General features: G+C 42.2%; 2 protein-coding genes across 4 annotated transcripts in view; one reads left to right on the forward strand and one right to left on the reverse strand.

The window, feature by feature from the left end:
• The window catches only part of prkdc (protein kinase, DNA-activated, catalytic subunit), a 38782-nt gene extending 27345 nt beyond the window's left edge, over window positions 1-11437 (reverse strand). Inside the window, exons 1-25 of one of the 2 annotated variants that reach the window (XM_054751360.2) lie at window positions 11135-11437; window positions 10546-10622; window positions 10373-10477; window positions 10213-10287; window positions 9925-10033; window positions 9725-9837; window positions 9410-9509; window positions 9259-9314; window positions 9144-9174; window positions 8907-9064; window positions 8649-8795; window positions 8314-8478; window positions 8062-8230; window positions 7822-7871; window positions 7575-7691; window positions 7061-7210; window positions 4500-4609; window positions 4262-4421; window positions 4062-4148; window positions 3868-3987; window positions 3528-3687; window positions 3341-3450; window positions 3159-3246; window positions 2874-3037; window positions 2533-2685 (exon numbers count right to left, since the gene is read on the reverse strand). In XM_054751360.2, the coding sequence (XP_054607335.2) occupies window positions 2533-2685; window positions 2874-3037; window positions 3159-3246; window positions 3341-3450; window positions 3528-3687; window positions 3868-3987; window positions 4062-4148; window positions 4262-4421; window positions 4500-4609; window positions 7061-7210; window positions 7575-7691; window positions 7822-7871; window positions 8062-8230; window positions 8314-8478; window positions 8649-8795; window positions 8907-9064; window positions 9144-9174; window positions 9259-9314; window positions 9410-9509; window positions 9725-9837; window positions 9925-10033; window positions 10213-10287; window positions 10373-10477; window positions 10546-10622; window positions 11135-11297 (2937 nt within the window). In that variant the 5' untranslated portion in view covers window positions 11298-11437. The remainder of the gene's footprint in view (window positions 1-2532; window positions 2686-2873; window positions 3038-3158; window positions 3247-3340; window positions 3451-3527; window positions 3688-3867; window positions 3988-4061; window positions 4149-4261; window positions 4422-4499; window positions 4610-7060; window positions 7211-7574; window positions 7692-7821; window positions 7872-8061; window positions 8231-8313; window positions 8479-8648; window positions 8796-8906; window positions 9065-9143; window positions 9175-9258; window positions 9315-9409; window positions 9510-9724; window positions 9838-9924; window positions 10034-10212; window positions 10288-10372; window positions 10478-10545; window positions 10623-11134) is intronic. The other variant, XM_054751361.2, reaches the window with a different exon arrangement.
• Window positions 11438-16580: 5143 nt separating this feature from the next.
• Window positions 16581-26038, forward strand: part of arhgap29a (Rho GTPase activating protein 29a) — a 41027-nt gene continuing 31569 nt past the window's right edge. The window contains exons 1-2 of one of the 2 annotated variants that reach the window (XM_015954864.3): window positions 16581-16801; window positions 17796-18176. In XM_015954864.3, coding sequence (XP_015810350.1) covers window positions 17888-18176 — 289 coding nt within the window. In that variant the 5' untranslated portion in view covers window positions 16581-16801; window positions 17796-17887. The remainder of the gene's footprint in view (window positions 16802-17795; window positions 18177-26038) is intronic. The other variant, XM_015954863.3, reaches the window with a different exon arrangement.

Genomic DNA, 26038 nt, shown 5'->3' on the forward strand with positions numbered 1-26038 from the left:
GTGCGCAATGCACCGACCCGAATGCAACCGAAGCAGTCCAAACCAAAAAAAAAAAAAGGGGGGGGGGGAGGGGGGGGGAATGTGGCCGCTAGCAAAAACTGAAAATAAGTGGTACACCACTAAATAAAAAGGGTCGACCTCACCGGGTTCAGCAGTCAATGACTCGGTCCATCCGCCGATCGGCAGTGAGGCAGGTGATCTGGGGCGTTTCCTCTCATTCAGCTGGAGAACGCAGGTATCCAGGCATGCTCCCGTGCGGGATCGTCGGGGGTTTCTCTCTGACTTAAACCCTTAATCTTATTTATTTTTTATTAACGGTCACCCGTAGGCCTACTGAGTTTCTTCACTCAGTTACGCGGTAGACTTTTAGTTTGATAACTAGACAGGCTGCAGCAGATCCACGCTGACACCTGCACCACACCCATCCGTGCTCAGTTATCTTTTCTCCCTCCTCCTCCCTTCCACACCTGATGCGGCCCTCTTAATAGCTCGGGTGTGGTAAACAACACAAATACACCGATAAATAAATGAACGACCCCAACTCACCCAATTACATACAGTGGAAAGGAAAACCACCGTGGCACAGTGTTACAATTATACTCTAGTAATGGTTTAGACCACTTTCTCACATCCTCTGTGCAACTAATATTAAATATTTCCTTTTATTTTAACACTTGTGTAATGTGGCGATGCCACAATAGGGCCGCTTTTGCTGACTAATTAAAGGACAGCACAGACTTCTCCGCGTGTCTTTTGCCTCGCCCACATGCTCAGAGATTTCTGCGTTCCCGAGACGTGTGTGTGAAAGCCGAAGTGAGTGACACACATGCATGCACGCACGCAGAGCATGCCTCCCATCGCCGTGTGATGGGGTGGTGCGTGCGCGGAACACCAGGAGCAAATATTTTATCAACGTGTAAATATTGGTGGAGACAAATCTGTAAAAACGGGTGTAAGAAATAAACAGCGCAACAGAAAAGTGATGAAATGAGTAAAAACAGGATGGTATGAAAGTCATTTCCACTCATGTTTGCTAACATCACTAAATCTTGTGAATAATGTGCTGTAGTTGAACCTCGGTTGGAAGAAAATCTTAATTTCTACTAGAAAAAAAAATGCAATTCAATCTTTCCCTGAAATCGTTCAGTCCTTGTAACGTCAAATATTGAATTTAAGGCGGTTTTTCTTTGTTCTTTATTGAAAGTGGTTAATTAAGGAATGACATAAAATGGCCAGGGCTGCACTTAAAATATATTTTCTACATTTTTAACAATATTTTCCAATAATTATCTATATCGATTAGGGCTGTCACGGTAACCGCAAAAATGAAATATCGCAATATGAAGAAGCCCACCGCGCTGCATCATGGGCCACCGCGATTACTGAACTTGGTTCAACTCAATGATGCATGTTGAGAAAGATGGCTGCACTGGTATCAAAATGAAACGTTACTTCGCTCCTTTGGGAGCACTTTGGTTTTCAGTACATCAGCTGCTGCGCAGCCAGGGTCCTTGGCCGAGACAGAGCTGCCACCAGCGGCAAATAAATTATAAACGCTCGGAGACCTGCTGAAGTCCCGGACAAGCATCGCTTCTGCAACCGTCCCGAAGAGAGTTTGAGCTGAGCTGGAGCTCACTCGCTACCTGCAGGAGGAATGCATCCACCCTAAAGAAACCCCCCTGACATGGTGGAGCAACAACCGGGAGATTCCCTTTGCTCGCCAGTCGCACGCAAGTACGTGTGCGTTAGTGGAACGAGCGCACCATCCGAGAGGGTTTTCAGTGTTGCTGCAAATGTTGCCACCCCTCTCAGATCCTCTCTCAAACCGTATATGGTTAACATGCTGGTTTTCCTTGTGGGTAACAAGGACGTGACCGGGCTATAAAGCACCGTCATTCGTGTGTGTGAAAGTGAAAGTGAAATGATAAGTGCCCCGCGCCCGGTACATGTAATTTTTTATGCTTGATTTTAAACAACTAAACAAAATGGGGACTTGTTTCTTATTTGTTAGATGCTGCAGCCAAATTTGCATTTAAAAGTTTAACCTTCTCCTGAATTTTGTTGTTTTTAAGTTCAGTCGGACTCCGACTGTCGGAGAAACAAACGTTACTGCGATCTGTGTTGTTACTGCCCTTTGATCTGCATTCAGTAAAGTGTTATAAAAGAAGGCACGGCAATTTTTTACCTTTTTTAAATGTGTAAACATTATGTTTAGATAGTACTGCAATTAAAAAAAGTGCTGCAATAATATCGCACACCGCAATATTAAGCCACCCTGAATCACCGCAGGGGGAATTCCTCAACTGCGACAGCCCTAATATCGATCTGTATGACTTATTTTGAACGATATGCTTATTTTTTATATCGTCCGGCCCTAATCCAGATCCACTAGTTAGAAATAAACTTAAAATAAAAAATACAATTATTACATGCAGCAGAAAGGTAAGAAGCACATGAATCAACAAAGCCATTTGTCAAGCCGTTGTTGTTTAGGAGCAACACTGAGGTGAGGCAAAACCCATCTTTACACACCTGATCAACGTCACAAGCCAAACGCAGCAGCACAGGAAACAGTCTCTTGTGTAGTTTGTACATAGGTGGCAGTCTGTTCTCTCCTTCCACCATCTGAGCACTCTTCCCAACCATGTAGACCACCAAGCTGTGCAGCAGCTCACAGGCTGCAACCTGCAGAGTCCACACACACACACACACACACACACACACACACACACACACACACACACACACACACACACACACACACACACACACACACACACACACACACACACACACACACACACACACACACAAAGGTTATGTGCTTTTCTGAAGCCTCACAGCCGCTGAGGAACAGATGTTCGCTAACACACTTTGGTTTGCCTGGCGCTGGAGGACAGCGCCAGCTCGCTGATGCGAGGCAGAAACGGGTCCAGAAAGATCACTGGCTTCATGTCGGTGAATGGGATGGCAAAGCTGAGTCGTTTCTCAGTGTCCCAGGCAACAAATTTCTTCATCGTTTCTTCTGAGGAGACCACTGCACGCCAAAACACAGGTTTATTATCATTGTTAAAATCTAGCTGAACTTCTCTGCAGCTCGGCCCAAACACCAGGAATTACACTCAGCTCTGAAGAGACTTAGTTTTGCAGATCCTCACCAGTCACCAGGTTTCTGTTCAGCTTTCCTCCAAGGTGACCGAGGAGCTTCACCACCCTGAGCCTCAGCAACACAAGAGGAGCATCTTCCTGCGTGAACACAAATGACTCTGTTACTATATGTGTGTAAGAAGCTCCTCCTTACTCATCTAACAGTGATTTGTACAAAAGCATCATCCAGTACTGTGGAGAGCTGGTTGGACTTCTTAAGGAGCCTCGTCATCACTCTGCTGTATCCTCGGTCCCTCCGTGAAGACAAAGAGGACATCACCTCCCAGTTGCTCTCATCTTTGTCTAAAACACAGAACACCTTCTTTTGATCATCTGAATTAAAGCACGAATGAATCTGCACATCTTTGAGTCCGTCTGACCCGTAGGTGAGGTGGTTTTCAGGTATCCGTCGAGGAGAGGCAGGATCTCTGTGTAGCAGGGCTGCATCGTCTCTGCTGGGATGTGGGAGGACCAGTCCTCCAGAGCATCCAAGGCTGCGTTGGCTAAAGGAACGTGGCTGAGACCCAACTTCAGAGCCGTCTGGATGCAGGAGAGAGCACAAATCCATAAAAAACAGTAAAAATCTGTTGAAATCTTTTTTGTATTCATCTGACAGAATCAACAGACCTGCTTCGAACCTTTGCTGAATGAATTAAGGCACCAAAACATTTAAAACAGATGCAGGAAATGCAAAGAATGTAAATGAAAAAGAAGCCCCACCTCCAGAGCAGGACAGTAGGCCTTCATGTCCAGAGCCACGATGTTGTGGTGCAGCGAGAGGACAAAAGTCAAGCAGGAAGCCAGCAGCTCGTCTTTGTACTGCTTCATTCTGATGCACACCTTGTGGGGAACACATGACATCACACTCGGGTAGATGAACGAGGCTGGAAGCAGCTTTTGAAATGGGAAGCTACCTCTTTTCCAAACTTAGAGAAGAGTGCAAAACAAGCACTTTTCACTGTGTCACTCTGAGGAGCTACAGAACATCTCCGGCCAACTCCCTGTTCATAAACAAGGCTTAGAATTATTAACATACACCGCCTCTTCTTTTGTTTAGACTGTATCCGATATGAAATATAAATGCTTCGACCGTCTGTTAAAATGAAAACATAACCTGGTAATATTTGATTCTCTTGGCGATCTTCATGGTGACGGACAGCAGCTTGTAAAAGCCGCTGACCAGAGGGTTCCTGATGGTGTGGAGGATGAGCTCGTGGCTCAGAGGAAACATCCAGGAGTCAAAATACTCCACATGTTTATTCAGCAACAACTCACTGCAGGGACAAGATAAATACATATTTAGCCATTCAAACGAGCTGAGTGTTTAGTTTAGAGATATAAAGTTTAGGTACCTGCAAAAGTCAACCAGGTTGACGAAGGCTGTGAAGTCTTTGACCTTATTGGGTAACAGATGAGCCGTAGGGTCAGACGATGGCAGCGCATGGGTCGTGTCATCCAGCTCCTGACCAACAGTGTTGGATAAATTATGGATACATTATTAATTATTTTATTTTTATTTGATTAATTATTTTTTAAACGAAAGCTTCATCCAGCTCATTTTTACCTGGCAACAGACAGGCGTTTGACCTCGCCTCTTTCCAGTCCTGGCGTATCAGTAAAGCCGGGCGTACACTGTGCGACTTTTTCAGTTTTTTGAGCCGATTTTCCACTCGTGCGAGAATCCACGAGATCAGGGCGAGTTTTGCGCCGAGCGTCGTGTAGTGTACAGGGGGTTACGAGAGGCGATTAACACCACGTGACCAGCTACCGATCAGCAATCGTGAGCTCGCACGGACTTCTGGCGTGTTTGATATTTTGCTCGTCCCTCGTGAGGGTATCGCACTGTTGAAGCGGCGCTGCGAGCAGCTGCGACCCAAAAAGTACCAGAACCGCTCACGGCGCATGCGCAATCCTGCATCAACACCGCTCGCCCGCTATTTCCCTAATAACACACGTTGTTCGTTTTTGTTTCTATACACGTTTTTTTACACACAAAGATTGTCAAGAAAGCGTGTTTGTCGTGTTCATGTCAAATTAAACTGATCACAAAACACAGATTTACTTTCTTTATTTCGTTTTCCTCATCCAACCCCCATAAATCCCTGTGTCCTCCTGCAGCACTCCCGAAGGACAACAGGCAAAACAAGACAAAAAAATCTGACGTGTTGAGTAAAAACTGCTATTTTTAGCATATTTTTAGGTCCGACGTGTTGCTACCAGACGTACAGTGTGAGCAGTCAGGTCGCATGCGAGAAATGGGTCGTACAGTGTGAGCACATGACTCGTGAGATGTGCCCTGCGAGGAAGTCGTACAGTTTGAGCTGAAGCTGAGTGCTACGAGTGAAAAAGTCGCACAGTGTACGCCCGGCTTAAGAACGCCCTGTGCCAGCGCCTGTTTGTCTCCCTTTCGAGAGTCTACAGGAATGTGTGTAGATGTGTGTGCGTTTTATCATTTTTGTGTGTCCCTTAATAAATACTCTTGGAGGGCTTTGTCTGACGAGAGTGAACTGAAAACCCTTGCGTGGTGTGCATTTATTTCTGCTCTCCCTTTGCAAAGTCTAAATTGTTTGGTTGTTGGTAAAGATTGGTATGGGTTAACCGATCGGCTTAATAATATAACCCCTGCGAGTTGAGCTTTCTCTCAGGTGACCCTGGATGGGAAAATGAATACACCTAACAAACAGATTACAGCAGGTTTCATCAGACAAGCAGAATCTGAATCTGCTGAGTAAATAAATAAAACCTGCTCTGCTGTGACCCATCTGTAACAAACACAAGAGTCCTCTACCGTGCTCCATCTTGCCACAGGAGTCCCCCAGGGCCTGTACTAGGACCTCTCTCTTTGCCATATACACCACCTCACTGGGTGAGATCATTCGATCACATGGCTTCTCCTACCACTGCTATGCAGACGACACCCAGCTCTGTCATTTACACCGGACGACCACACTGTCTCTGCACGAATATCAAACTGTCTCTCTGACATATCAAAATGGATGAAATCCCACCATCTCCAACTCAACCTCTCTAAAACTGAACTACTTGTCATCCCAGCAAAACCATCCATACAGCACAATATCTCAATCCAAAACGACTTCCTATCTCTGGCTCCTTCAAAGGCAGTTCGAAATCTGGGTGTTGTCATTGATGAACACCTGACCTTTAAAGATCATGTTGCCTCTGTTGCTCGTTCATGCCGCTTTGCGCTGTATAACATACGAAAGATCCGACCATACCTAACACAACATGCCACCCAGCTCCTGGTGCAATCTACTGTCATCTCCCGCCTCGATTACTGCAATGCCCTTCTAACTGGTCTTCCAGGCTGTACTGTGAGACCTCTTCAAATGGTCCAGCGGCGCGTCTGGCCTTCAATCAGCCAAAAAGAGCACACGTCACCCCTCTGTTCATTGAGCTCCACTGGCTACAGCTAGCAGCACGCATCAAATTCAAATTGCTACGGCTCCCATCTACCTGAATCCTCTTGCAAAGGCTTACGTCTCGGCCCGGCCGCTCCGGTCATCACAGGATCGTCGGCTAGCAGTGCCTACACCATGCTCAGGACAATCCAGACTCTTCTCATGCATCATTCCACAAATGTGGAATGACCTTCCAAGCACTACCAGAACAGCGGCTTCCTTTTCAATTTTCAAGAAACTCCAGAAGACCCTGCTCTTCAGAGAGCATCTTCTTAACTAGCACCCTCCCTGCACCCGTCCCCCCTCTCTACCGTCCACTCCTTGTTCCCTCCTCTCCATGATTCATCATGCTGCCTCACTGCCACCTACGACTGACTGGAAATTGTTTGTTGTTGTTGTTGTTAGCCTCAAGGGCAACATGCCGATTATCACTTGTAAGTCGCTTTGGACAAAAGCGTCTGCTAAATACATAAACATAAACAGTCCAGTCTTACCTGCTCTCCTGTTGATACTTTCTTCACAGACAAATCTAGCTTTTCCACAATGCGGAGAATTGATTTCACCAGCTCGTCGTACAGAAGACGACTCAGTGGTCCGAGAGCTGCGTTCTGACTCACAAACGACCCGTCCAGAAACCCGGAGTCCTGCCAGAGAAAGTAGAACTCTAATTAATCAAATAGTGGCAAAAACGTGTGTTTAGGCTGTACGGGTCATCAGATTTGTATTCCTGTTTTGATTTCAGCTCAAAAACATCGACTTACTGATCAAGTAGAACATTAAGTTTAATTAGCCAATGTGACAAAATCATGTTTATCATGTCAGATGGGCCTGTGTGTTTACATGCTGGTGTATTTTAACTCTGGTAAGATAAAAAGAATTTTAATCACCACTAAAATGTGCAATCTTGCCACCTGGTGATGTAAATTAGTACCTGCAGTCTCTTTAAAACACGAGTAACCTAACAGCCAGGATCCGCGCGAGATGATGAAAGTTAAAACATGTCCGCACCTTCAGCTGATCACAGTCCAGCAGGCCTTTATACAGGGGGAGGTAGTCGTGACTCGATGGAACTTTCCACTTCCCAGTTCGGACTTCTGAACCTTCAGAAGATCCATTTCCAGTGTCCTTAAAGTGAACAGAAGGAACATCTTGTCTACCTTCGCGGTCAACAATGAAAGCTTAAGAAGCCTGAAATTACTGAGAAAAATTCCACACAGGAAATCTGTGATATTTCCGTTCTAAAAGCCCGTCTGACCTCAGAAAGCAGGATGGGTTTAGAACAGACGCGGATCAAGCCTTGGTGCACTGGAAAGAAAGCACAGAGGATTGTTAAACGGTTCTGAGTAACAGGAGAAGTTCTACCTCCTACGAAAGCTCCCTGTCAGAGCTACGTCTCCTGGAACACCCTGAGGAACAGAGGCCAGTTTTTGCGACGTGTCGCTGCAGTTGTGCAGCAGCTAGTATTTAGACACAGAGGTGCTGTTGTCTGACATACCCACAGAGCTGATGAAACTCCACAGAACTGGTCCTTTAGAGACCATGGCGATCAGCACCTTCAGGATGGACTTGCAGCAGGCCGCCTGCATTCTCTCGCTACACTGAGGGTAGCTGTCGATCTGCACCACAAGCAGGCGCTCCAGCAGAGGAGTGTATACCTCAGGTATCTGGAAACAAACATCAGAGCTTCTTAAAGAGATGAGTGATTGACTGTCATCAGTTAAAAATATCTAGAATAACACGTTATCACCTTGTCCAGGTGGATCAGCACGCTGGCTATGGAGTCCAGGAAGCTGGGCAGCTGGTAGAAGCTCTCATCTTCACTGTCAGATTCTGTCAGATACATCTGCTTACAGCGCTGAATCAGTTCTGTGTACATCAGGTCCACATCCTGGGGACAAACCTTCTTACACGGCTGCAAAAACAAAAAAACAAAAACATTTAATTTGATTAGGTGAAACTGTCCAACAGCTAAACACAGGGAATTGAAAGCGGGACCAATGAAAATACACAATATTAATCACAGGTATGAAGTGTTAAATTGTCACAATTTTTTACTAAAACAGGTTTTTGTTGCAAGCATACAGCTGCAAAGAATCCATATCCTCGTATGGCGATGGACAGCTCTTTGTGTGTCGAGTCCAGGGATTTAATGATGCCGCAAAACTTTTGCATGAAGAACTTCAACTTGCTTTTGTGCTCCTCGATATTCTCAGCCACCAACAAGGAAACCTGAAAATGGCCACAGGACAACAAGAAATCAGACATCAAATCAGTTCCGTTCAGATCGTTTATAAACTGCTCTGTTCTCTGTTTCACTGAAAGAGCTCTGGAGGTTTTTACCTGCTTGAGAAAAGCTTCCAGTGCATTGTAACTCGTCTTCTTCATCTCTCCATTGACGTGTCCACACAGCTTGGACATGGTCTCGAACAGAACCCTGTAGTTGTCCATGAGGCAGCTGCTGAACTGAGACGCATGTCTGGAAAACAATCTGAGCCCGGCTGTTGAAGACACAGTCAGAGGGACGTAATTCTTCAGCTTTAAACATCAATCTGCCAGATTATAACCGGTGATCCTTACCAAACGTGACTGCGTAACGGTTCATTTCTGTCTGTAAAACAATCATAAACAAAGTGGCACATCAGCACCACGTCCAACGCAAAGGACGAGGTGAGTTTTGTCGGGAGATGTTTACCTGGGGAGTGATCGCCTTCAGGGCATACTGGAAGATCTCCGTTGATGTTACTGGGTCTGCAAGTCAGTAACAAATACCACATAAGCAGGAGTCAAGTTTAACATTTCTGTTCCATCACGACAAAATGAGCCACAGATGACGTAATGAACACCTTCTTCCATTGTTTTAGTGAAGTTAACCATCAGGGCGGTCACTCCTCGTAAGCACCCAGCCACAACAAAAAGCTTGGGTTCTTTTGTTTTAGAGGTCATCTAGGTGGAAAAAGGACAACAATCAGGACCCAGAAAGTGATCCGACATTGGCAATTCCATCTACGCCCTTCCATACTTCTTACACAAAGTAGAAGGATTTTGATGAATTTTAAAAGATAGTTGATTACTCAGTAAACCAAATCTTCCTTTCTGTTCCCAATTCAGTCATCTGAATCAAAGCCATTGACGTCTGTCTTGAGGTGTGTAAGACCAACCTGGTCTTTGAGCTCTCCGAGATAAGCCCTGTAGAGTTTGTCTGAGTTGTTGACCATCTCACTGGGATGAACTTCTGCAAGGACTCCCAATAACTCGTAGATTTTACCCAGAACTGTGGTGAAAGGACAAAAAATATCGTGTAAATCCAAAAGTCATGATTTGATGTTAACAACCGGCGTTTTGCTAAATCAATGCTAACCTGAATCAGGTAATTTGCTCTTCTGACAAAGTTCGCTGTAGAATTTGTTAAAAATATCAGAGATTCTGAAATCCGCCGCCACGCTGGAAGCCTTTGTTTTCTGGAGAACCTGTGGAGACGTCAACAAGTGTGATGACCTTAATGGTGCAAACGTACAACAGTTTTAAACCATCGTATACAAGTTAACACATGAACATATAGGTTTGTTAGCAACAGATAGCATCATCTGGCCTGAGATGCCACCTGAAAAAAAAAACTAATTTACATTTAAACCCCCAAACAACCCACCTTTATAAGGAGCTCTAACAGTGGAGTTCGACATTTGGCTACCCTTTCCTTGGTGTACATAACCATGCACATGTCCTGTGTGTGGAAGCACATAGAACATTGTGGGGGTTGTGTTTTTCACAACTCGTCATGCCACAAACATCACAAACAAGTGCCTTACTCTTATGTCAGTCGCATACGTTTTCTCCCAACCTTTGACTCTTGGTGACACTTTATCCAAAAACGTCTCCAAAAACTGCAAGATTTTCACCCGGGTGTCCCGCAGCTGGAGAACAAATCTTTCTGTAAACTTATAAGAACTTTGGCTTGCTGATTAATGCAGGACGTCTTTACCTCATCAGAAGCCAGGGACTTCCTGAGGAAGGTGAGCAGCCCATAGTCTTTTGAGAACAGCAGGGATGTGTGTAAAGCTGGATTAGATGGAAATACATGCAGTACATGCTAATGTTATTACATGTTATCTTTAACAAAGAACAAAGGCTTTAACAGTTTCAATTCAATTCAATAATACTTTATTAATCCCAGAGGGAAATTGATTGCTGTAATAGCTCAGAATAATAATAATCAAGTCAAGTTTGAGCCACTTTCGGCTTTTATGATGCACTTTTAAACCCATACAGACAACTAATAGTCGGTTTTATGTTTTGAACCCTTCTGCAGCACATTAGGGTGTTACAGCAACACGAACCAGCAGATTTTGGCGGAAGATCCTTTTTGATATGAGAAGATAAAAAGTTAAAAGTGTTGTTGGTGTATTTTCTGCCCGATGAACTGATAATTAGCTCATAATCCTCCACTCAGCAACCTCCTAATCCAGGGCTTTTACCGTTTATGACAACAGGAACACGACTGCCTGCAAACCGTCGGAATTATAATGGAGTTTGGCGCGTTTTGGTATTTTTGATAAACCTTACTGTCTTACCGAGCTCATTCTCGGTGGATGTTAGCATGCACTCTTGTCCCAAATCAACAATAATATCGTGACATGTTAAAGCTGCAGAGCGAGTATCTTCGTCTGAAAGTGATTCATGAAGTTTTAAAAGAAGTCCTTGGATCCCGGAAGAGGCGCTGCTTTGAGGAGTCATAACCGCTGCGCCGCTTTGAAGTTTTAAAGCTGGAGCTGATATCTCAAAGTGCTCATTATCTTTGGCTAGCAGGGACAATCGCGGCGCTCCGCTACTGAAGCTGCTAAACCAGGGGGCAGTCCAGTTTCCACCGCGTAGTCTCTCTCAAATCTAACACCAGGAAGAACAAGGACAGGATGCCAGCGATACCTTTTTCAAAATAAAAGCCCAGAAGATGTGCAAGCGAAGTGTGTGATCATCAAACAGTAAACTAACTAATCACAGGATAGTTACTCCAAAATATATTGCGGTGTTTGTTTTCGAAGTTTAACATAACCCGTTAGAGCAGAGTAAAGTTAACAAGTTCACAATCGATGTTTAACCGGAAATGAAGTACAAATTACTGCATTCCCCACAGGAACTTGTTCCTCGTACCTGCCTGATTTTCAGTTCCTAGAGTGGACCTCCTTAAGTAATTAGGGACCTATAAAAGGACAGAGGAGAGCAGCTTTTTCGGTCTCAATAAAATTAGCTGTTCATTGCTACTGAGTTTGACCAATAGTATGTGAATTTGACATGAATTTATTGTGTTTTGACAAAATATCTTACCAAGTTTATTGTCTAAATTAGTTTGCATTATAAATTTGCAGGACTGTCGACTTTTACAAAAGTCCTTGAGTGAGATTTTCTTTTCGTTTTTTTCTACTTGTATTTCTGTGTGTGTTAATGGTGGTGGTGTGGCATTAGCTTTGGCAAAATTACACATTAGTTTGACAAATATTAAGGCAGTTAATTTTTCAGAGGCAAAGTGGATACTGTAATCCCAGTTTGGTATCTAAAAACCCACAATGGTATTTAATTCTAAGCAAAATATGTGAAAGAAATTGATACTATGTGGAAAAACAATTTATTTTCATGATGTACGTACGTATTACGTTTATTTTCACCGCAGACCAGCTATGTCAAATTATGTCTGAAAAAAGTAAGCATTTTGGTCACCCTGTCATGAACCTTGTGACTTTGCCTCCTGTGTTCCCTGACCACTCTCCAATGCTATGTGATGTTACTTTGCCATGTCCTGTCCCTGTGTGTGAAGCTCCGTCTGGGTCAGAGCACTGGATGCAGAAACTGTTGCAAAGTTCGTGGACTGTATGTCTGTAGAGTCCTTTGACCCAGATCCATCTAACATTGATCATTATTCACAACACTTTGATTTACTTTGTAATCAGGTCCTGGATGTGGTTGCCCCTCTCAAGCTTTGCAAGTCTCGGCCTGGAAGGGAGCCTTGGCTTTCTGATGTCACACGGGCTTGTAGGCGGGCGTGTAGATCCTCTGAGAGAAAGTGAAAAAAGGATGGCCTACAGGTCTCGCGTGAGTTGTTCAGAGCATCACTGGTTGCTCATCAGGATGCTGTGAGGGTTGCTAGAACGGCCTATTTTGCAGACATCATCGAAACAAACTCCAAGAATCCCAAGATTCTCTACAAAACACTGAACTCTGTTCTGGTGTATCAGGAGCCCAGCTTCATGTCGCTGCTGGAAACTGAAGATTTTCACAAATTCTTTATTGATAAGGTATCTGGCATTAGAGCAGCTATTTCTGGTAACTCTGTTGACCCTGTTCCAGTTCTTCCATCACCACCCACCCTGAGCTCCCTCAATACTGTTTCTTATTCTGAGCTGAGTAAGCTTGTTGGAAGGCAGAAGCCATCTGGCTCTCCACTTGATGTCTGCTGCCTCGTCTCTGGAAGGCTGCCTTTCCGTGCCTTGGCCCTTCACTTGGTCAGATTATCAATGGGAGCCTCAGCACAGGTGTGGTCCCAGCTGCTTTGAAAGCAGCAGTTATTCGGCCGACCCTGAAGAAACCTGGTGCTGATGTCTCTGTGATAGAAAATTACAGGCCTATCTCTACCCTGCCTTTTTCATCTAAACTGCTTGAGAAAGTCGTTTATCAGCAGCTGGTCTCACATTTAGCTGACTCTGATCTATTTGAGGTTTTCCAATCAGGGTTCAGGTCTGGCCATAGCACAGAGTCAGCTCTACTGAGGGTCCTAAATGACATCTATCACTAGATCAGGGTACATCTGTGGTGCTTCTGTTGTTAGATCTGACGGCAGCCTTCGACACAGTTGACCACACGGTTCTGCTTGATCGCTTGGAATGATGGGTTGGGATCAAAAGGTCTGCTCTGGATTGGTTTAGATTGTATCTCCACAACAGGACAATCTGTGTTAAACTAGGTGTTTTTTTTTCTTCTTGGGAGGGGCTCCGCTTGGGGGTCCCGCAGGGATCGAACCTTGGTCCTCTTGTTTACCATTTATCTTCTTCCTCTGGGGTCAGTCTTTTGTAAACATGGCCTAGCGTTCCATCTCTATGCTGACGATTGCCAGATTCACTCTCCATTGTGTCAAGAGAAAGATCCAGTCCAGTCCTTTGTGTCCTGTCTCAATGAGGTGAAGTCTTGGCTAATGGCCAACTATCTGTATCTAAATGAAAGAAAGACAGAGCTCATTGTTTTTCACCCCAACAGCAGGGCTTTGGGTCGTTATGTTGATCTTGGCCCTCTTTCTCCCTACTCAAAACCAGTTGTCACCAGTTTGGGGGTGAAAATTGACACTGGACTTAAATTTGATGCTTACATCAACTCTGTGATCCGGTCCAGTTTTTTTCATCTGAGACACCTTGCAAAAATCAAGCCTATGCTGTCGAGAGCCCACCTGGAGCGGGTACTGCATGCCTTTGTAATTTCTAGGCTTGATTACTGCAACTCTTTATATGCAGGACTGGGTCAATCATCACTGCGCCTCTGTTGTACACAACAGCGCAGCCAGGTTTCTGACTGGGACCAGGAAATGGGACCACATCAGTCCGGTTCTGGATTCCCTGCACCGGCTTCCGGTATGTTATTGTTCACACTTTAAACTCCTGGTCTTTGTTTTCAATTTCTTCCAGGGTGGTGCTCCCTCCTATCAGCCACGCTCCTGAACAGACATTCGCCATCACCCGCTCTGCGCTCCTCTGACCAAGGCCTGCTCGCTGTCCCTCATTCTAGATGTCGTACTCGCGGGGACCGGGCTTTCTCAGTCCTAGCCCCGTCACTCTGGAACCAGTTGCCACCCTCAGTCAGGCTGTCCCCATCTCTGCCAGTCTTTTAAGAGTCGCCTAAAAACCCACCTCCTCCGCTTGGCGTTCCCTGAACGTGTTTGAGTTTGGCCATCTTTTATGTTGATTTTATTTCCCTGCTTTCATTGATCTCTTTACCCCTTGTTTTACCCATTTGCTTCTACTTTAATGTTTTACCCTTTTTGCACTATTTGAATTGCTTTTATTAACGATTTATTCATCGTGTTTCACATTTCTTATAAATGTAGCTCTATTGGAAAGTTACTCAAGCTTTATTATGAATAAGTGATTTAGTAAATATTTTTCTTCTTACTTTCCTTTGTTATTTTAAAATTTAGTTATTAAATTTGACTTATGTTCTATTTTACCATTTAAACCATATACTTATAATAATTATAATATAATTTATATTATACTATATTATATTATAATTTTCATTATCTGATTAAACAAGTTCATCAAATTAAATCCGCTGCTGTGTCAAACATTTACTTAGTTTGTCAGTAGATTTTTCACCGAATGGTTTTTGTTTGTATTTTTTTGTTTTTTCCTGTAGGTTATACATTAATTGTGAAATCCAAATACTTTAATGCTTTTCTTGTTTAAAACAAAATATGGAGCTTTTAAAAAAATCAATGTCTGAGTGTGATTATTAGATGCATATGGGTATTATTATTAGTTAGCCTTTGAACTAATAACTAATAGTTTTAAATCTGACATGTTTGATTAGAAACTAGAAACGTATTTTGGTAAAAATTTATTTTATGTCACCTACTCATCATTTAATCAATAAGAGTAAGTTCCCTTTAAGTCTACCGTGTAGTTAGTTTCGCTCTGTGACCGCCAGAGGGCGTATGATATTTATAATTTCAACCTGCATTGCACAAACCTACCTGCAGATGTCAGTAAAGCTCAAAGTTCCAGTTCGTGCCAGATGTTTTTGAGTTGTCATTTGTTAATGTTACAGTTGAAAGGGTCTGGATCTATGTGGGCTTTTACTTTATTTTTATTTTATAACATAAAATAACACATTCCATTAAAAGTGAATGATAATTGCTACCTTCAAAGTCTGAGTTTTAATTTTTCATAATGAACAAATTTGTTTAAATTTAGATACGCATCTTCTCCACTATGTCTCTTGGGCAAAACAAAACGCAGATGCAGAATTAAATGCCTCACATCGGGTTAACTAATGACAGCTTCGGAATCAGTCCCCACAAGTAAAATTTTTGAAATATAAAGATGGCATCCTCCTATCTCACGTGAGCGCCTATTATTTGACGTTTTTTCACAAACGTCAGGTCTTTCTGCTTTCAAAGCCCTGTGCTGCTTAGTATGCTTGTACACGTTGGAGTGAACTAATATTTTAAAAACATTTTCACAAGTTTTTGGTTCAATGACCGTAATAGTTAAAACCAGAAGTAGTGTAATTTACTTTCAAAATAAAAGCAAATATATTTATTGGTTTACACCATAGAAAAATGTGCTTAGTTTACACATATAGGCATCTACCCAACTTCCTATTGATTTTCTGAAAATTGTGTTTAAAGAACAAGTCAACCCAAATCAACTTTTGTTGCTGATAAACTCGAGTGTCTGAATGTGCTGTAGACTTGTGTGATCAATAATTTGACACTTTAGCGCATCTTTGTTCAAATTTAAATATTCTGCCTAAAACTGTCAGTGTTCCGCCGTTGTCAGGTAAAAACTCTGCACTAGATTTGAAGCCACCGCTATTGGCCAAGAGGTACACAGTAACGTTAGCTGATATCACAATGCTGTTGTGAGCGTGTTTGTGTGTATTAGCTAGCAGCTCCGCCCTCTCAGTCTCCCAGGCAACAGCATTTGTTGCATTTTTCATACATGAAGTGGGAGTGGAGTAAGTTTCTTGTAGGGGGTGACTTGCTCTTTAACACATTATCAGACTGAAGCAATAAAAAAACTTTATCTTTGGTCCCTTTTTGTCATTTTGATATAAATTTTATTTTATTTAGCTATTTGGGTAGGCTGTAATATTAATATGTTATTCATTTTAAGTGTTGCGTTTGTTGAAAAATATTTATGTACTAAAATAGTGACCGTTGCGTGAAGACTTTATTTTGAAAAGCTCAACCGGATGTTCAGTGTTTCAGTGCGTGTTTTTGTCACAGCAACTTCAGGCACCTGTTGAATACTTCGCACAAAAAAAATCCACAGAGGCGTGCGTCTACACACGCTCACAGAGCCACTAATCAGCAGCTGCAGATCCCATCACATGGACAGGAGACCTACACGGATACTCAGATAACGAGGATAGCGCTGAGTCTGGATTAATTAATCTTATCGGTCTTCCTCACTAGTTACCGGACTTTTGCCCTCTTTGGAGTCGTATTTATTCTACGATGTTAAAAGACCTCACGGCTGGTGAGTTGTTTTGTTTGCGAGCTTCGTCTGCTGTTAACTAGTGGAATAAATCCATATGCCCGGATTAATACATGCGATTAGGATGACATTCAGAAAGTCTGCCTTAACCCTTTATTTACTGCTGTTTGATATCAGGCCATGCAGCCTCACTTGTTATTATCTGTCATCCAGTTATCTTCTAAATCAGAGTTTCTGCCAAATTAAAGGGAATTTAACTTGTGTAAAGACATATGTTCCTTCCTTAAGGCGTTTTGTGAATACCGAATGAGCTGAGACGGCTATAGTAGGATGAGCTTTTAAATTAAAATATTAATTGTTATATTTACATTAAAATAATAGGAAAGTAAGAGAACTATCAGATTTGTTGGTAGAAGTGGCGCGTTTTTCCTAGTGTGTAAACATTATTAGTCAGAGTCTGGCAGAACGTCAGTTTAACTGTAATTAACACAATGCAAACTGTGTAATTATTATAAAGTAACATTAAAACGTCTCTTCTTGCACTGAAGTCATATTGATGGCATTTAAATCAAAGGTCCACGTCCTGCTTGTCCTACATGTTTTATTTATATTACAGACTGTGCCATTAAGTTTATTTAGCACTATAATAAACACTTCATAACATCACCTTTCACATTTTTTAAAACGTTCCTAATTTCTAAATTTAGGAGAGAAAAGGAGAATTGTTCAGGAATGTGGCCATTTTTATTGGACTGATGCTAGACTCTGAATTTACCTTAAGGGTGCATTTTAGGAGAAGAGGAGGGAAGTCCACATGCTGAAGACTATCACCTATTGATGAAATAAAGTATTCCAGCATTGTGTGTATATATGCTGGAATACTATATATATATATATATATATATATATATATATATATATATATATATATATATATATATATATATATATATATATATATATATCTCTGATGTGTCAGGGCCATGAAATGTTAAATGATGTGATCAGGTTGAAAGGAATGCTCTCTCCTTTACAGTGATCTTCATCCTTGTTCTGGTGCGGTGTTTGGTTTGAGGACAGAGCTGAACACTTAAGATTTAGGCCCCGGGGCGACTGGATCCTACAGGCATGCTTGCAGCCATGCTGCGCCAGAGTTCTGGTGGAGGATCAGGAGGTGGTGGAAGCGGTGGTGTTGGTGGAACCAAACTCTCTTTAGGTGTCACCCGGCTCTCCAGCTCCAGCTCCAGCTCCAGCCTGGGTTCAGGAAGCTCTGCTAGACTCCCCAAGAGCGACTCTGTCGGCTCGGATGGCCCGGACACCCCCACTGCAGACCCACACTACATCATGCAGCTGGTCAGCGATGTGCGACGGTTTGCTGATGTGCTTCTGCAGCTCAAAGATGTCTTTAACTCCAAAGGTAGGTCGAGGTGTTGTAGGAAAAAGACTCACACCATTGTTGGTGTTATCTGTAGTCCCTGTCTGGTTTGTGCTGTTAGTGTGAAGCAGCTGATACGACATCCTTTTCAAACCCAACAATAGTTTATTAGGTTACAGCCTGGTTATTAGAACCCCAGCCAAGCTGGTCCTGGTGGTATTTTCAGTGTCATTACAGATAACCTGGAAAGGATTTGTTTCCACAACAGGTTTCTGCTGTGGATGTGGGCACCTGCGTGTGTGATGTCACATGTGACCAGAACCAGCGTGTGACACCACGTCACCTGAGAAAACGACGTGTGTCATGTGTGCTTTAGCATCATATAGTTTGCTTCTCGTTTTACATTTCCTTGAACAGCCAGTGCGTTCACCTGCAGTAGGGGGAAACGGGGTGGAATGGAAAACAGGGAAAGGGATTTACAACGGAATGTCGCTGCCGGCCCACTTTTATGTACACACTGTTGCTTTTAGTGCAGTGTACACAGACCCAGGCCTGCGTACCTGTGTTGTTGCACTGCGGCCTTGACTGCACGGTCGATCAACCTGTCTTATCTCTGTTTTTTATCGTTGTTTTTTTGCAAAGAAAGTGATATACATTTTAGTAGACGCTAAACATGATGTACATTGTGCAAAAAACTCTTTTTGAGGAAGCTCTAAATGAGCTAAATTTGCAGTACGTATGTTGCTGCTACCCTTTCCCCACATTACCACTACCATGGCTCCCAAGCTTTAGGAAAAAGGAATCCCAGATTTTTTCTCTGGCTTTGTTTTTCTACATCTTGTCTGGGAAGGTCACTAAAGGTGCTTGACCTGGCTGCTCAGCATTACAGAGAGCAGCTTGAGTGACTTTTCAGTGGCCTGTCAGCAAACTGCAGATCAAAGCTGTAAATCATCATGCGCAAAAGATTTAGGCCCCGCAGCTTTACGATGCAGAAGAAGTCGAGTCTTCATGGCTTCACGCTGCCTTTGTTTGACTGCAGTTGAGTGTAATCAGATACAGTTGCAATTTCCAGTCTGTTTAAAACCGGATTAAACATGATCGGCATACGGCGTGCGAGCACAGGTTCTCGCTGTGCAACACGGTCACATAGCTGTCATTCTAGACTATTTGGCTTTGCTGTTCCTTGTTGAGAAACCGGTTTATAATCCCTTTTCTCTCCAAATTAAAATTACCTTTGGCTGCAAGTGGAAAGCTCCGATTTTAAACATCAGTATCTGTCCACCCACTTTTGTTACCAACGCAAAATATGTAGGCCGCAAATGAAACAAATCAAGTTACTCAGACGCCAGCACGTGTTTGTAAGCCATAGCGTTCCCCTTAGGTGGCTTGTTTTGGCTAATTACAGGAAAAAGAGAGATTCAGGGAAAGTCGGACACGTTAGTCTATAGTAAACAGATTTGTATGAGATAAAAGCTCAGACCAGAAACTTTTAGATTTCTGTCATATTCAGACACAGAACAGGGACTTGTTATGACCTCACAATGATAATAATAATAATAATAATAATAATAATAATTATTATTAACACTGACCAGGCTAAGTGTAAGAATGCATCCAGGCTGCTTTTGCATTAACTCATGTAAATCAGCCTTTATTTTCTGGGTCCTATGAAGATGGTTTGTGCTTTTCGTTCTGATTTACTGACTACAGCCTGAGGGGTGAGTACCAGCAGATTGTTGGAATTTAAATCTCTTTTAATTTACGACCATATTGTCTCTGAAGCACATCACAATAGCTCAAACCTCTCGGTACTTTAAACTTTTTTCCCTCTCTGGCTACACAGACCCAGTAGTCACAACTTAGGGCCCTGTATCCCTCGCAACAGTGCCTGCATTCACAGTCAGTGATGTGAGACTGACACCCATTGTCCTAGGGGGCATCTCCAGACCAGCGTGCTCCTGCTATCTAGCTGCTTTTGCACAAAATGTTTCTTTCCCAAGTCAAGAATAGTTTGGGGCTGCGGGATTGGTCCCTTGGGTGTTTTTATTTTCTTCTGTTTTATTTTTCTACCGATGCATGCTATCCTTAAATGGACACTAATACACGGTGGATTTTGGGTTGTTGTTGCAGTCCGTGACGCTCGGCAGATTTAGTTTTTTACTTGTGTCTGAGGAGAAAAACAATATCAAGTTAGAATGGAGGACATGTTTTCTCAAATATGAGTCCAGGGGTGGTTCAAGGAGTGGGGCCACAGGGGCATTGACCCCTGCTGAAATCTGATTGGCCCAGATCCTGTCCTGTCACGGTGCTCAGCCCACAGGTGGATGCAATTCCAAGTCCAAACACATGTGGTGCTAATGAGCCAAATAGGAATTTCCAGCGAGAAATCTTTTGTTAACCTCTTCTTTCCACTGCAAGTGAAAGCATCGCTAAACAGCCGCTAAACGTGCCATGCTGCAATTAGCCAATGTTACAGTGGATGAGTTCCCTTCCACCGGCAGCAAACTGTGACGTTTTGGACGTGCCCCGGAAGCGAGGGCACACTATCATTTAATTCCGAGTATATTTTTACGCGCTATGCTTCCAAAACACATCACACTCTGCAGTTTAGATTGTGTCAGACAGGAAGTTAAACACAAAAGCAGTGTAAAACACATCTGGAAACTTTCAAAATAAAAGTCACATGCAGGTAAACGTACGTCATTTGCTGTTATAACCCTCGTAGCCGATGTAAACAACAGAAAATAAACCACAGACCTTTTTTGAAACATGCAACTGTCTTTCTCCTTTCCTATTATTGTGTGTGGACTTCTGAAATCATGCATGGTGTTTCAATTCTCCCGTGTTTTTGTGACTTCCCAGGATCAGCTAGTGGAACGCTTTTGCCCCCATTTCACGTCAGAATTGCTCCCGGTTGAAAATAAGCTCGCGGGTAAAACACTGCTATTATGTTATGTGCCCACTTTGACGACCGGTGGAAAGAAAGGGTTTAGGCTGCATAGATAAAACTTGGTCCTTTTATAAATTGTGTGGCCCCTTAATGCCCTCACACCCAGAAAAGTCCTAGATTTGCTGCTATTTGCGACAAATTTCATTTCTTACTAATATGGTTGTGAACTTGTCATCATTTGGACAGATTATTGTGCAGAACATTTTAGGTCCTGTTGAGGAGTGGAGGTGGGCCCTGTGACTTTTGTTTTATACTCTCATCATAAGATTAGTGTTCAGCCACCAGCAGGTGTGTGTTTTGACTCATCCTCTATTTCAGGAGTAAGTATGTTGTTGTTGCTGCCTCCCGCCGTGGCAGGACAGGTGTGTCACTGGCGCTTTTATAACTCGGATGCCACCGAGCACAGTGACGGGCACTTTAATGTGTCAGCTGAGAAGGAATGAAAATTGAAGCAATAAAAAAATTCACTTGGTGTGCAGAGAACTGGGTGTTACCAGGATTTTGTGCTACAATACACTTCCTTAAGTAAAAGTACTTCAAAAATACACCTGAATAAAACATGACACCATCCAGGCCTTTCTCCTGCTGACTCAGTTCAGGATTCAATTACAGTTTATTAAAAACGTGTTCACGAAACTCAGTGCATTGCATCATTGAATTACCGCCATGCATATATCATTTCCCAAACACACACATATATATATATATATATATATATATATATATATATATATATATATATATATATAATTTAGCAAATTAATTTATTGGTTCTTTGAAAAGCCCGACTATTGTTTCAGAAGAAGCACTCCTTACTTTCAACAGCATTGTCTGAGCGACACACCTCAGTAATGAGAGGCCTCTTAAGTCCACAAAACACATGTAATAGCTCCTAAACCAGCAGTGGTGAGGTGCAGCTAATACCAGGATACACAAAGAATACTTAATTCAATTTTTGTCATCTTCTAATCCACTCAGATGTGCATTGCATTAGTAGTGCGCTCCAGGCGACCTGTTTCACTTGACTTTTCTCTGATCAGCAGTTTTCTCCACTTATCCGTAGCAAGTTTATTTTGAAGCTCTAATCTAGCTGCCTGATGCCAAAAAAAAAACAGAACAAAAAAAACCAGGATATTAGTAGTGTACAAATACTGCTAATACGTTTTTTTAATTATATGGCTTAGTATTCTTACACATCTCTGTTTGTAATAATTGATGGTTTTTACTTAAAAAATATACACGACTTTGTCTTAAAGTCAGATGAGAGCTTTAAAGGTCTGAGTCATTTGGCTGTGTGACTTACATTAGACGTTAGGTTTAAAAAAAAACGTTTATGGATTTAAATAATTTCTCAAAGTACAAAAAATTTTCGTGAATTTGTTCAATTTAGTTTTCAAGTCAAGATGTTTAGATTGACGTAGGAAAATATCGATACACTAAAATATCACGATATTTTGTGTTATGATACTGAATCGATATTTAAAAGCAGAGTACCAATATTTTAATGTTAATTTTAGATAGAAACGCTATTTCTTTTGTGTGGTGCAATTCAAACTCCCACAGCTAGGTGGCAGCAGTTTTTACTGCCTTCGCTCTGATGGATCAACAAGATCTCACGATAACACGGGACCGATTTTAGCTGAACAAACATCTCGTTACTTTATGACCATTTGTCCAATGTGTGTTTTTTTAATCCAAATTTTAAGACTAATTCCCAAACTTATTTAACCAATTCTGGTTCAGTTTTGACTCTTTCCAGGAACAACCATGTCAATAGATAAAATCACATTTTTCTCCAACTTTATGACCATTGTTTACATTTTCATTGCCAGTGTTAATGGATGGCTTAAATTCCCTCATCTCTTTATAAATAAGCTACATGATTCACTTTGAGTCATTCGTTATGCAGGGTTAGATTTAGCCTCTTTGTTTGTATTTGTGGTATTTAATGATTAACACACACCTACTAAAATGTTCTACTGGTGTTATGTAATCTATGATAGACTATTACAAACCTGCCTGCTTGGTAAAATTTCAAAGTGTCTTTAAAGAGTTAGAAATAATGTTAAATGGAGTTGAAATAGTTAGCTTTAGTTTGGGCCCCTTACTGTATGCCCTGAAGACGTGGGAACATAATTGTTTTCAGTCCTTTTGCATACTCGGCACTTACAGCTTTGTGGGAAAGCGATTTTGCTCTGGGTCCTCAGAGAAAAGCTTATTTTAGTGTGTCGTATTCTAAATCACCCCTTGTCTAAAATTAACCCTACTTGGGCTTTTCACCAACCATTTCAGACTTTCTTAATGACTGCAACTAAACATTGTTTAGACGGCCTATCCCACAGCATCTGGGACCCTTTTTAAAAATGGCTTCTTGCTCCCAAAAAGTTCCTTTTATGACTTTTTCAGTATTTTTCTACTTATAGCCACCAAACTGTCCTGAACCCAAGGCAAAGTTCTGCTGGTTTTTGCCTTTCTTGTTACGGTTACAGTCTACAGATAATTGCCTAATCAGACTCATCTTGTTAATTTAGCTACCTTCCAGGATGCATTAGCTTAATTGCTTTGGGTTATCCTTGTTTTAGAGCACAGATAATGTTTTAGGATTGCCCCCCACTCCCAGGATTACAGGGAGGACTATTGTGACAGATGGCTTGCCCATTTATCCCTTCTGTCTAAGAGAAAATGTGCTGAAAATGCATCTTTTAGCAGAGCACATTGTGTGCAGGTGGTAAAACTGTGCTCACATGTTTATTTTATGGGCCAGACTAAGCTCAAAGATTTGTACACTCTTTTAACGTAGGAGCTCCGTAACTGTGTCTCTCTTTCCTTCCCTCTGGGGAGATTTATGGTTATGGGCACAGCCGGTTTTGTCCCAGTAGACTGTTGATGTCTGAGACACACTACAGTTACGCTCCAGGATTCCCACACTGCTCATCAGAGTCCACGAGGGGTTTTGCATGAGAAAACTCAGCCTTCTTGTGTGTTCTCGGGTTATTTTCCAACTAAGATTACCGGGATGCCTTTAAAGGGGATTGTGCAATTTGCTCTCACAGTGGTGTGAAAACAGGTAAACTTTGCCAATCTCTTGTGGTATTTGTTCTTGACAAATAATAAACTAGATTTAGGCAATGCTCATGTAATTATGTGGTTAGGACCTCCCCTTTACCCTCTTAGGTTAAAACTTCAACAAAGGCTGCAAATTGACCCTCTAAATAGGCTTAGGGATCCCCTCCATTTGTTCCTGCATTGGATTAAAGGTCAATAGCATTAGGCAAAGAAGTACTTATTTGGCAAGTCGATCCTGCTGCACTGCTTTATTTGTCCACAATAAGAATTTGTCCATCCACTGAAGCTGGAAAATGAGTTGTATTTATAGATACAGATGTTATTACATTAGACTCATTGGAATAATATCAATCAGTAAACTTTATGTAACAGCCTAAGGGCCATACATGAGCACATCATATAGCTTGTGTCAGTATTTATATGAACATACTGAATTTAAAACCATATAAAATATTAATACAAATGAGGATAAAGTGTAAAAGTTTTATAAAAACAAGCTTGCTTATTTCAGATATTTTGTGGAGAGCGTCATATGAAGTTAGAGGAGACGCTTGATGATCTCAGAGGTTACCTGTGAGGTTTGGAATGATCAACTGTAAAAATACACAGTCGAAATAGACTTCGCGAAGAAAAGTCAGCCATTTAAAGTTTGCTCGTGTCAGGTCTGGTCTGTGCATGTTGTCAGGACAAGTGCCGATGAATCACATTTATCTAATTAATACCTTTGTGTGTTGTTTTGACACAAGAGCAGAAGCTACAATCTGTTATTGGCCTTGGTTTTCTGCTAGAACCTCGCAGCATGCTCACGTGACTCAGTCATCGTGTTGACCACAGCTTGAAACGCACTGAAGTCCATTGGTGGATACCCAGACATTAGGGGATTTTGGATCAGTTGTAAGGACTCTGAAGTTTATGAGAACTTTTCTGCTCTCTATTGATCCACGTGCTTTCTTTTGCCGTCGCCAGGGAGACGTTGTGATTGTGCAACACAAAAGTCAGTGTGTCGTGTCTCCTAAACACTTAGCATCAACAAAAGTGAATTCACAATACTCAATGTGTGGAGCAGGTTCTGCACAATTTCTTTGGCATAAAGGCATGTAGCATTGCTACGCTAACATACAGTGAAGGCTTGGCCTCCTTTGGATCCTCAGGTTGTAACCCTAACCCTAAGAAGGCGCTATACAAATACAGGCCATATTACCTCCCCTGTATCAACATAAAAGTAATCCATTTTTCCAGTACTACCATTGCTGGAAGTAACATTAACCTTTAAGTCAACAATGAGTCTCCTGACATTTTTAAGTTTAACTTACAAACTATTTCCTTTTCAGAAAACAGTAAAACAGTGACAACAATGCTGCCACTCCAGATGTTTCTCCAAGTTTGTCGTGTTTCTGAACATTTTGCTATCAGCACAGAATAAAAGAGAGAACAACAAACCGTAATGTTCTCTCATTTAGCTGACACAAACTCAAAGTAGGGCTGCACAGTGGCACAATGGTTAGCACTGTTGCCTTTCAGCCAGAACGTCCTGGGTTTGAGTCCCAGCCTGTGGTCTTTCTGCAAGGAGTTTGCACGTTCTCCCTGTGCACACGTGGGTTCACTCTGGCTTCACCACAGAGTCTGAAAACATGGCTGTCAGGCTGATTGTTCTCTCTAATTGTCCTTAGGTGTCAGTTTTTTTTAGGGATGCACCGATGGATCGGCATTTGATCGTAATCGGCCGATAGCGCCCCTATCGGTTTTGATCGGAATTTTCAAAATAGATCAAAGTAGACCGATCAGGTAGGGTTGTCACGGTAACCAGTGTAAACCCCGGTAAAAAAAAAAGTTGACAGTAATAATAACCGTCTTGTTTTTTAAAAAACATATATTATCTTGGTGGGTT

The sequence above is a fragment of the Nothobranchius furzeri genome, chromosome 7 (assembly GCF_043380555.1).
Source record: "Nothobranchius furzeri strain GRZ-AD chromosome 7, NfurGRZ-RIMD1, whole genome shotgun sequence".
In the NCBI taxonomy this organism is placed as follows: Eukaryota; Metazoa; Chordata; class Actinopteri; order Cyprinodontiformes; family Nothobranchiidae; genus Nothobranchius; species Nothobranchius furzeri.